Source organism: Zea mays, chromosome 5 (genome assembly GCF_902167145.1).
Source record: "Zea mays cultivar B73 chromosome 5, Zm-B73-REFERENCE-NAM-5.0, whole genome shotgun sequence".
NCBI classification, from domain to species: Eukaryota; Viridiplantae; Streptophyta; class Magnoliopsida; order Poales; family Poaceae; genus Zea; species Zea mays.
In genome coordinates this window covers 142,592,565-142,603,305 of record NC_050100.1, presented here as the reverse complement: position 1 = coordinate 142,603,305, position 10,741 = coordinate 142,592,565, and the positions used below count along the sequence as shown (strand labels likewise).

Here is a 10,741-nt window from a genome sequence, read left to right as displayed (position 1 = left end):
CTCCTGGATTGGTTCCTGGGCTAGTGACCAAAAATTAGTGACAACACATGTATCACTCGATTCTGAGCTGCTTTCGATTCTGGCCTGGTTTGGACGCTGGCCTGCCGAACGGGGCTCGTTTGGGAGGCTCCAAATCGGTCGGTTTACCGGCCAAAACCCAGCCTCCACACACCCAGTGTAACATAAGACTCGTCTTACTATTTTGGCATTTGGAAGTCCACGGAAAGGGAAGCTTGACCCCGGTTCGGGGCGGTTTTCACAGGGAAGAAAAACACACCCCGGATGGTCGGGCACGTAAGCCCCGTCTCGTCCTCCAGATATCGGCCGCCACCTTCACCTCCACCGCCCCGGCGCACGTGCGCGTCTCCATCGTCGCCGCCTCTCCTCCTTCGGACACGACTGACCTTCCACTGGCGCCGACGAAGAAGACACATAGGAAGAAGCTCACCGCCAAACCTCATCCAGATCCAGTCGCTACCCTCCGAAAGCCGCATACGGAACGTCTCGTCTCTTCCTTTGGATCCGGCAGCCGGTGCTCCTCCTCCGGATCCGGTGGTCAACTCCATCACCCCCAGCTCCACCTCCCTTAGTCCCCCTCCATCCGCCCTCACCCACCGCTTCTATATCGCCACCTCTCTCGTTGTAGAAGACACTGAGGATCTGGTGAGCTTCCACCTTTTTATCTTATTCAGTTTAGATCTGTTGTCTATATTTGATTCTCGTTATGGAAGAAGCTGCTAGTGCTTGCTTGCATCATCGCTGAGGATTTGCTGGTAGAATAGATTAGTTTGATCGGTGCATCCATGCGTGTAATCTAAACTTGCAATCTAGAACTCCACCTAGAAATCTTTCTGTTTTGATTAGGTCTTTTCTGATAAATTGATCGGTGCATCCGTGCGTGCAGTTTAAACATAGCTTAGTTTTTTTAAACAGTGCACTTCAGGCTTAATTTTTTAAACAGCGCACTTTAGGCTTAGTTTATATTCTTGTTCCTATTAAGAACTGAGCAACTAGCCAAGCTGAGATCAAGTTACAGTTTACTAAATACTGGTATTTTAAAAAGGAACCCTCATGTAGTTGTGAGAGTAAATTTCTTCTTGTACCATAGTATATTAGCATTTCTTGGTTTTCAATTATATGTCAGTTTGCATTTCTCACAAACACATGCATTTATTCTCTGGTGCTATCAAGCTGATGCATCTTTTGATGAGCAGCACTGTGACTATGGTCATACTATTAGTGCTAGATGCTGAGTTACTGACAACAATAATCTCATCTGCTGTTTGGTGTGGTGGTTGTGTCAATAAATTTTTTTTCCGTCACCAACAGAGCAACTGCGATTTAGCAAGCGCTGCGCAATGTTGATGACCTCCATTTTCAGATTACTTGTTGTTTCTAGACCCGAAGAGTGTAGCTTCTAGTAATTATTTGTGCCTAGCTCTATATTTTTTCTTTAAAGAAAAAGGAAGAAAAGCATTAGAATCTTTCACGCTGAATTTAGAAGAAGCTCTATCATCAAACAATTTTTTATTGAGAAATAATTTTTCCAAACTTTTTCGAGCAGTTCTCTAGAATGAACTATGGAGCTGAGAGTTAAAAAAGCAGATTTTCTCATTTAGTTGATGCATGGAATCCTATATGTGTCACTGAGTTTACTTTAGAGAATTACAGAGAATCAATCTCTGATGATCAATGAATCGCCATACACAATGAACACAAGCAGGAAGAGCTCAACCAATCTGTCTCTTGCTAGCTGCTAGGGCTACTGTTTCCATTTTGCAGACTTTTTGATTTGTAAAATTCTTTTGTTGGTGCAAAATAGAATTTTTCTAAAAATAATTAAATATTTATATTGTCAAATAAAAGCACCAGCAATGGTACCTCCATGTTCATGTTTATAATTATCTGTGATTCTTGCATATTTCAATTACTATACTTATTTGTTAAGGTTAAGAAGTATTATCATGTGACCTGCCTTTTGTCCGTCTGTACTACTTGTTCGTAGATGTGCATGCTTGTCCCTCTTGCACTGCTTGTCTGTTACCTGCAACAATCTTTGCCAAACGGACACAGGGAACCTATGCCCCGCTGGACTGCACTACACGTGGGACAGGTAATGCAGGTATTGCCCCCGCTGGTTGTGGCTGGCCGGTGTGCAATTCACCAGGCTGCCAAACGAGCCCTTAGGATGCACCGACAAGTGTATCAGGTGCCAGGTGGTCTGGGTTTTCATTTTTAACCCACGGCTCGATCTAATAATCATGAAAAATATCTGATCCACCCTAACAAAATTCTGGATCGAAAAACTCAAAAAATAGCATCAGCGTCCACTCTGAGCGATCTGAACCCAACCGATCTAGCTCTGCTCGCCAGATCTCACGACGTCGTCACTCATCCCCTCACCTCTGTCCCCAGGCCATCATCATCCGTCGCCCCTCACTCGATTTCCCATCTGCCGCTCCCTCCTGGTCTCTGAGCCGCTGATCGGGTCTCCGACGCAGGGAAGTGAAGCCGTTCCGCCGTGAAGCAGCGCCACCCCTTGCCATCCGCCCGACCGCTGGGAAGCAGGGCCCACGTCTCCAAGCTTCCTACAGGAAGAGCCTGCGCCCCTCCCAAAGGACAAAGGTAAAACCACAAGCCTACCCCATGTGCCTATATTAGCTGCCTCATGTCAGCCATGACTTTTTTTTTCCTACCATGCTTATGCTAAGGACCCAGAGATTTGTTTACTGTCGGTTATAGCATATATATATATAAGGGCCAAATTGCTCCCAAGGTATGCCCTTTGACACTGGTTGAGTGGTTGTCATGTGTCTACAACTAATAGGTCACTGACAACATGCAGCTGCAAAATTCAAGAAAGTATATGTTTGCTTGCTTCAATGAGTTCAATATCTGTTCCCTGAATTTAAGATCTATGATCCACGGTGTTACTTATTGTTGTTATGGTATTGGGACAACAAATTCTAGTTTGTACCAATTCAATCGGTCATGGTGTTAGTGTTTCTTTAAGACTTGAAGTAATTTATCTGTCATTGGATCATTATCACTAATGATATTTTTACTGTAAATTTGCACTGCTTGGTAGGAGATGCAGTATATTTAATCTGAAGGCCTCTTTTCTGATGACTTGTCACTTGTCGTGTCACTTGAATGCATGGCATGTATGGTTGTCAGTGCTAACCATTGCAATTATCACTAATTATAGTAGTACTAGAAACTTGGTAGCCTTGATTTTGCCTTGCTGACAAAGTCATAATCTGCACTCTTATATGAATACATATTACATAGCTTGATGACACATATAAGATTTTAACATAACATATTTGGTTATCGTCAATAATATTGGTGAGTTTAGTTTTCCTGGTTTTTCTCATTTATTCATGCATCAAAGCTAGATTCTCCTTTTTATGTTACAAGTTGTCAGTTGTCTCTCTTGCATGCCAGCATGATAAGTCTGCTGATTTTGATCCATTCAGATATTAGGATGGATGAAGTCACACAAGCTGTTGAAAATCTGAAGAAAGAATGGAGCCAAGCTGTTTCACAGCTTGAGGAGAGCATTGCTGCAATTGAATCATGTGGAAAAACAGGGAAAGGAACAGAGGAAGCAACTTCTCTTCCAAGGTTGAATGGTTCTGCACAGGATGCTCTGCAGTTGCTCAAGTCCCTGCAGTTCCGGCTTGATCTTCTAGCTCAGCAGCTACCTACTTTTGATGAAGTGCAGTCTGGGCAAGCAACCTTAGGGTCGTGGGATGAACAATACAAGAAGTATGACAGTGTTGGATTTTTTTTAATTTTTTTCTTCTTCTTTTAGCCTGCTTTTTTTTTGCAAAAAAAATTGATTGTGTTTGCAGGTTGCGTGCTAGCCTGAGGAATGCTAACTTACAAGCGAAAGAGAACATTAGAAAAGCTGCTCAGGAGGAGGTGTGCTTTTGTCTCTATTTTATCATATTAACCCAATTGATTTGCTGTCTGACCACTACATGCTTTTTTAGAGCTCACCAATGCAAGTGATGTTTAAATGTGAAAGGTTTGGACAGATAATAAAGAACTCATGTTAAGAACCTATTCTCTATAATATGCAAGTATCTCTTGTTGTAGCTATTTATGTACTCACATATAAGTCCAGGAACATAATTGAAACTATTATTGCTTTAGTTTTTGAAACTTCTCTTTCAAAATTGGCAAGAAACTACCTGTAGGCATCCTGCTACCTTTTGAGAGCATTCTAGTTGCCCTTATGACTAAAGCTATCAGTTTCTATTTGTCTTTTCTCTAGAGGGAGCTTCTTCTAGGGGGTGGAGAAGAGTCAACAATCCGTAGGCGTAATCTCCAGTAAGTTGATTTCCATGAGTTCATCTTTATTTTATGACTATGTATGCGATATTTAAGGAGTTTCATAATTTAGTCACTTACATCTGTATCCCGTCCATTTGTGTCACTTAAAATTTGAAGAACCAGATAAGGGCTATTTGCTTGTGGATTCTAGTTTTCTACATTTTAAACTAAGAATGGCGGAATACTTCATTCATTCCAACATGTAATTCATTTTAGTTTTGTTTTAAGTCAAACTTTTGAGCAAGTTTATAGACAAATGATAGAACATATACAATATAGTTTCACAAAAATCACCATGAAATATGTACTGATAGTACATTCTTTCTGAAATTGTGATGCTTGGTCAAAGTTGGAGAAGTTTGACTTAGGATAAACTGAATGACTTACATTTCTGGAACGGAGGGAGAGAAACAATTAAGATTTGTTGTGTTAATGCATTTCACTACTGAACAGGTCATCCTTTTAGATTCATGCTCAGATCAGTGTTCTTGCATCACAGTAATGAATGAATCGCCCTTCTACATTATGTAGCTCAAGAAACATCTAGCTCTGTTGTATAATGTGATTTTTGATGGTGTAGGACAAAGGTTGGGATGACATCTGCTGCTGAAAGTATCACCGAGAGCCTCCGACGGTCTCGCCAGATGATGGTTCAGGTTTGCATGTCCCCTTGTTCAATTGTTAGCTTGTTAAACTTGAGCTAATTGATATAAATTGTTACAGGAAGTGGAAAGGAGTGCAAGTACCTTGGCAACATTTGGTATGCATTCTTGATTAAACCAATATCTTATTCACAGTTTTATCATTTAAGAGTGATTGAGTTTTGTTGGTTTCTTAAAATTTCTCCTCTACATCATGGATTGATCTTCACTCTAATTATTCATGTGATGGGTTGCAATGGTGAAAATGAAACTGCTAGGTTGTAGACATGTGGTTGTTCTGTGTTTTTATGTTTGAGATTTTGCTTCATTATTCTTTGTTATTATTACTATACATAGGATGTTCTTCTGTTATGGAAAAACTGTAGCACATTCAACGGTTCATGTACTTCATAGTGCATTGAACTAATTTTTTTCTTAGTTTCCTGCATTTTTAGGATCATCATAGGCAAATTGAACCATGCAAATTAATTTATTAAATTATGCAGATGAATCAACAAGTGTTCTCCGGAAGGCTGAAGGTGAATATCAAGGACACCGCTCTTTGCTAATGCGTACCCGTGGTTTGCTCTCCACGATGCAACAGCAAGATGTTCTTGATAGGTAGGTACTCTCACTCCTTTATACAGTTCAAAACTGGGATCACTGAAAATAAGTGTATAATCTGTTCTTATAGCTTGCACTATTTGTTTTACAGTCTAAATATTTAAACTTAATGAAATATCTTTATATAGTGTGTACACCTAACAGCTCTTCACATTTCAATGAGCATCTACAAATTGAACTTTAACCATGGTTCCTTTCGAGGAAATGGTGATAGATGCTATAATTGCCCATACTTAACTATCATTTGAGGTAATGTAATTTTGATATTAAACAACAGTACACTTTCCCAGGCTATTATCGAAGGTAAGTAGAAAATACATGATCCATTGCATCTCATCAGTCAAAATAATAGGAATTCAAAATGAGAAGCTGACATTTGATTTGCATTGCATATATATCAGCAATCTGAAACTAAACATAAGACTTGTGTGAATTTGCAAGTTTTTTAAAAGCCTTTATAAACACAGAAGGATGTGTAATGCAAAAGAACACCACAATCATTAGATCATTCAATTAACTGGTTTGTCAACCTTCTTTGCCAACTCCTATATGAGCTCTGGCTTATGGAGACAAATTATCGCGAATGGAGATAACGACTCTAATCCTCAGTCCTATACTCCTATTACTTGTTCTTTGCATCTACAAGAGTGTGTGATGAAGGATGCATATCATCCTTGTTTGAAGGAACATTAGTGCTGGCATGACTCTTTGGTTACCTCATTAACTCATTTTCAGTAGATTAGATGTCATACCAAAATGCTTGGGAGTATTTTTTTGAAGTAAATGTGCCTTGGTGCTCTGCAATTAGTGATGTCTAAACAGATCTGAGTTTCAGGATGTCGTGGCCAATTGCTAATAAGATCTGTTTCCCAGGATCATCCTGACCATCGGCTTTATCATTTTCTCCTTGGCGGTTCTTTATGTTGTCTCAAGACGTATTGGTCTATTGACGCTGCAAAGGAAACTGGCCGATGCCATCAGATCCGGTTCATTATCAGCCGATGACATCGTAGCGAATGCCCAACGTGGACCTGCCCCAGCAAATGTTCCTGCTCCCATCTACGATGAACTGTGATTCGTTTGTCCTCTGTATTGTTAAGGTTAGTTTTGCATGTGGCTATTGGGATTTTGTCCAGTGTGTGGTGGTCATGTACCGATCTGCGATTCATTAAAATAATTTCAAATGAAAAATAGTTAACTACAAAGTTGTAGATATTTTAAAAAACTACAATTTCCATTCAACAAAACATTTAAAAATTTAAAAAATCAATTTTAAATTATTTGTAGGGATGACAACTTAAGAAAACCACAACTACATGCATCTATACTCAGTGGTTTTCTTAAGGAAGCCGTCGGTAAAAATCTGTACTCATGGTTTTCTAAAAATACATGCATCTTTTCTTAAAAAAACGGTGAATAAAAATTATATATTTATATTGGTGGTTTTGTTAAGAAAGCCAGCAATAAAAATCCAACTTTTTGATGTTTTTTAAACCGTCATGTAAATATACGATTTTTAATAGATTTTTTAAGAACTAGTAAAGATGTATTTATAGTAGGAATTCATAACTATAGTTCATAATTTTAAATTTACAGGCGTCTATACATTATGAATTGCTAGTAAAAACTCGATACCCTCAGCAAAATCGATTACATATTAACGATGGATTGAATCTTGGTTTTCAAAATCTAATGGACGCCCTCTTAATATAAAGCACAGTTTTTATGGTCGTCAAAATAAGGTAAAATTATCCATAAATGTTTTGACCCTTTGTTGTTTACTCCACATTCATGTGTAGATAAAACTGTCTCCAGCGGGTAGTGTATAATATGTGACGTGGAACTGTAGATGACAGTGTTTAACACTATTTGCAGAGTGAAGTTTGAAATACGAGATGAGATAGAGGATGTGATAGAACATATGCTGGAGATAGTCTAACTAATAGAACACATTTTTTATATTTCTTATATATAAACGCGCGTGGTCGTCCACGTCGGTATAAAAAAAACTGTGCACACGATTTCTCATCGACGGGCGCGGTTTCTTCTTCTGTGTCGTCTCCCAAAGGGCCACTCAAAGGGCTGCCGTCTGCAGCGCTGACGACCGCGGCGTCGGAGACTAGCGTGCATCCCGTCTCCTCGTCTGCTCTGTTCGTCTCCACAGCTTGTACAGGTTTGTCCAGCATCGCATACTCTCCCTCGCATACTATTTCGTTCGTCTCCACAACCTTTCCTTCCCCAACAACGCATACTGTTAGCTGGGGTTTTCTATCCTGTTGATCTTGGCCGGCTTCAATGTCTGGCTTCAATATCGCTGTCTCCCTCGCTCTTCTTCTTAATCACGACGCGATGAAGTCCGCCTGTGTCGGATCTACGAATGGCAGAGTTCTTTTTCCCCCAAAAGCACATACTGGTAGTTACGGTTTTCCAACCTCTCGGTCTTGGTCATCGTCAATGTCGCCCTCGCCCTCGCTCTTCTTTTTACCCGCGATGAGATACGGTTTTCCAACCTCTCGGTCTTGGTCATCGTCAATGTCGCCCTCGCCCTCGCTCTTCTTTTTACCCGCGATGAGAGGAGGTCAGTCTGTGTCGGATCTACCAAGCGCAGAGTTTCTTCTCAGGCTTAGAGACCGAAGGGCCACCTCCATTCGAAATCCAAGACGCAAAGTCCGAGTCACTGCAGTCGCGCAAATGCACGACCGCCTGAGTGTGAGCGACTAGTGAGTCGGCCAAACCCTGGCACCAACATGGCAGCAGCTCTTCGTCCTTCGGTTCGTCTCGGTCTCAACTGCTGGCCTGTTGCCTGTGCCGACTGTAGTGACTCAGACTTTGCTCTAGTTTGCAATAATTCGCGACTGCATGTACATACTCCAGTTTTCAAAAATATGCTATAGATTTACACACGACTACTCCTCACACTAACAGATAGAGAGGATATAGTTTTTTTATTTGTCAAATGGATATCACGCGGATGTAAAATGAGAGCTTGAAAAGAAGCCTGGCCGTCTAGCAGCGGAAGCAACAGTAGCCACTCCCACCATTCTCCTTACATTAATTTGTATAGGAAAAGCAGATGCCATTATCCCGTGTCCACGAGAGCAAACATGATTTCACTTTGGCGACCTTTCTCAGTACTTAGCTAAACTTGATTTGTTTACTAAAGCATCGTCAGCTAAACTTGATTTGTTTACTAAGGCACCATCATAGCCCTATTTTCATTGCCATTAATATGTATAAAACAAGATTTGATATGTTAATTCCACATCTTGGAGGCCCTCTTGCTGGACCATTTCATTGCTTAGAACCATCGAGGATCTGTTATTACATCCTCCATTTTTTTCTATCAAAATCAGGTTCGTCCACCCTACAAATAAGAAACCAGATACTTTTGCTTGACACATTTAACTACCACATATAACAACTTATAAATTTGTTATCCTTTCTTCTAAAAAAATTCTTTAACGTACATATGGCAACATATAATTTGGCCCAAATGGAACAGGTCGCTGAAACACTTGGAACAAACAGAGCTTGCTTCTGAAGCCCTACACCTCTGAAGGATCAGGTATCATCAACGAATGTATCAAGTAAATTTACCTGACACTCCTCGACATCGACGAAACATCTTCTGATCAGTTCATTCCTAACTATTAAAGGAAGTTTACGCTCTTCCATCTACTGCAAAATTCAATTGGAAGGATATCTATTGTAGAATTAATTTAGAAAGACTGCATGTACTTCTAGAATAGGTACGAGTTTTTATTTCAGACAACACACTCACTTCTATGTTTCTTCAATGTGTTACTCAACTAAACATACCAAGAAAAAATGATGATATTGCCATATATTTATGTATGTTGTTGTATTAAACTGTGGAAGCATAGATGATTAGCATCGCCAATGCCCACGTATTTACATATTTATATGTCTTATAAATGTGCATATGCATATATAATACGCACACATATGTGCTCATATTCGTTGAACACAAATACCTATTTTCTATGTCCTCCTTACTCAAGTGTAAACCATGAGATCATCTCTATTTAGCTCTCTTTATTTCGCTTTGCCTATTGAATTCGTACTTAATTAAAGGTTACAGACCAACCAATATTGATATTACTGATGCAGAAAATGACGATATCGACGAGGGAAACATAGAGATACAATCTTCTTTGTTTCACCAATCTACCATATTTAATTCTTTTTCTTAAATTGAACTCATTCCATCCTTCACATGCTCGGTTATTCCATATGAACATTTCATACAACAGATAATACTGTCACAGTTAAATACAAATAAAAAATATAACACCATAATATCATTTAATAAATTATAATAGAATCCATTCTTGTGCTTAATAGTATTGAAAGTCGTCTAGAGGGAGGTGAATAGGCAAATCTGAAATTTGTAAACTTTAAGCACAACTACAAGTCGGGGTTAGCTTTAGAAATAAAACCAAGTCCGAAAGAGAGGGTGAAAACAAATTAACCAAGAAATAAAGCGAGTGACACGGTGATTTATTTTACCGAGGTTTGGTTCTTGCAAACCTACTTCCGTTGAGGTGGTCACAAAGACTGGGTCTCTTTCAACCCTTTCCCTCTCTCAAACGGTCACTTAAACCGAGTGAGTTTTTCTCCTCAATCAAATGGGTCACTTAGAACCCGCAAGTACCACCACACAATTGGTGTCTCTTGCTTTGATTACAAATGACTTGAGAACAAGAATGGGGAAGAAGAAAAGCGATCCAAGCGACAAGAACTCAAATGAACACGAAAATCTCTCTCTCACTAGTCACTAAGTGTTTGGAGTGATTTTGGACTTGGGAGAGGATTTGATCTCTTGTTTGTGTTTTGGAGTGAAGTCTAGAGCTTTTGTATTGAATGCAATAGCTGGAAAACTTGGATTCCTTGAATGGAGGTGGTTGGGGGTATTTATAGCCCCAACCACCAAAACAGCCGTTGGGGAGGGCTGCTGTCGATGGGCGCACCGGACACTGTCCGGTGCGCCATCCACGTCACCCAACCGTTAGGGTTCTGTCGGTTTCGACCGTTGGAGCTCTGACAGCCTGGGCCACCGGACAGTCCGGTGTCGCACCAGACAATCACTGTTCACTGTCCGGTGCGCCTTCTAG

General features: G+C 40.1%; 1 protein-coding gene across 6 annotated transcripts; it reads left to right on the top strand.

Annotated features, from left to right (window-relative positions):
• The first annotated feature begins 205 nt into the window (after positions 1–205).
• LOC100283594 (uncharacterized) lies at positions 206–9,461 on the top strand. 6 transcript variants are annotated; one of them, XR_004858202.1, is made up of 11 exons: positions 206–663; positions 2,416–2,625; positions 3,480–3,771; positions 3,858–3,927; positions 4,283–4,338; positions 4,922–4,997; positions 5,065–5,101; positions 5,489–5,603; positions 6,480–6,706; positions 7,675–7,779; positions 9,109–9,461. XR_004858202.1 is itself a non-coding variant. In XM_035968056.1 (10 exons), the coding sequence occupies exons 3-9, from the start codon at positions 3,488–3,490 to the stop codon at positions 6,679–6,681; spliced, it is 840 nt and encodes a 279-aa protein (XP_035823949.1). In that variant the 5' UTR covers positions 206–663; positions 2,502–2,625; positions 3,480–3,487; the 3' UTR covers positions 6,682–6,706; positions 9,109–9,461. The 6 variants fall into 6 exon arrangements, 5 of the variants coding, with proteins under 5 accessions (XP_035823949.1, XP_020408961.1, XP_008643753.1 ...); XM_035968056.1 differs by lacking the exon at positions 7,675–7,779 and having other exon boundaries at positions 2,502–2,625; XM_020553372.3 differs by lacking the exon at positions 7,675–7,779.
• Positions 9,462–10,741: the final 1,280 nt, after the last annotated feature.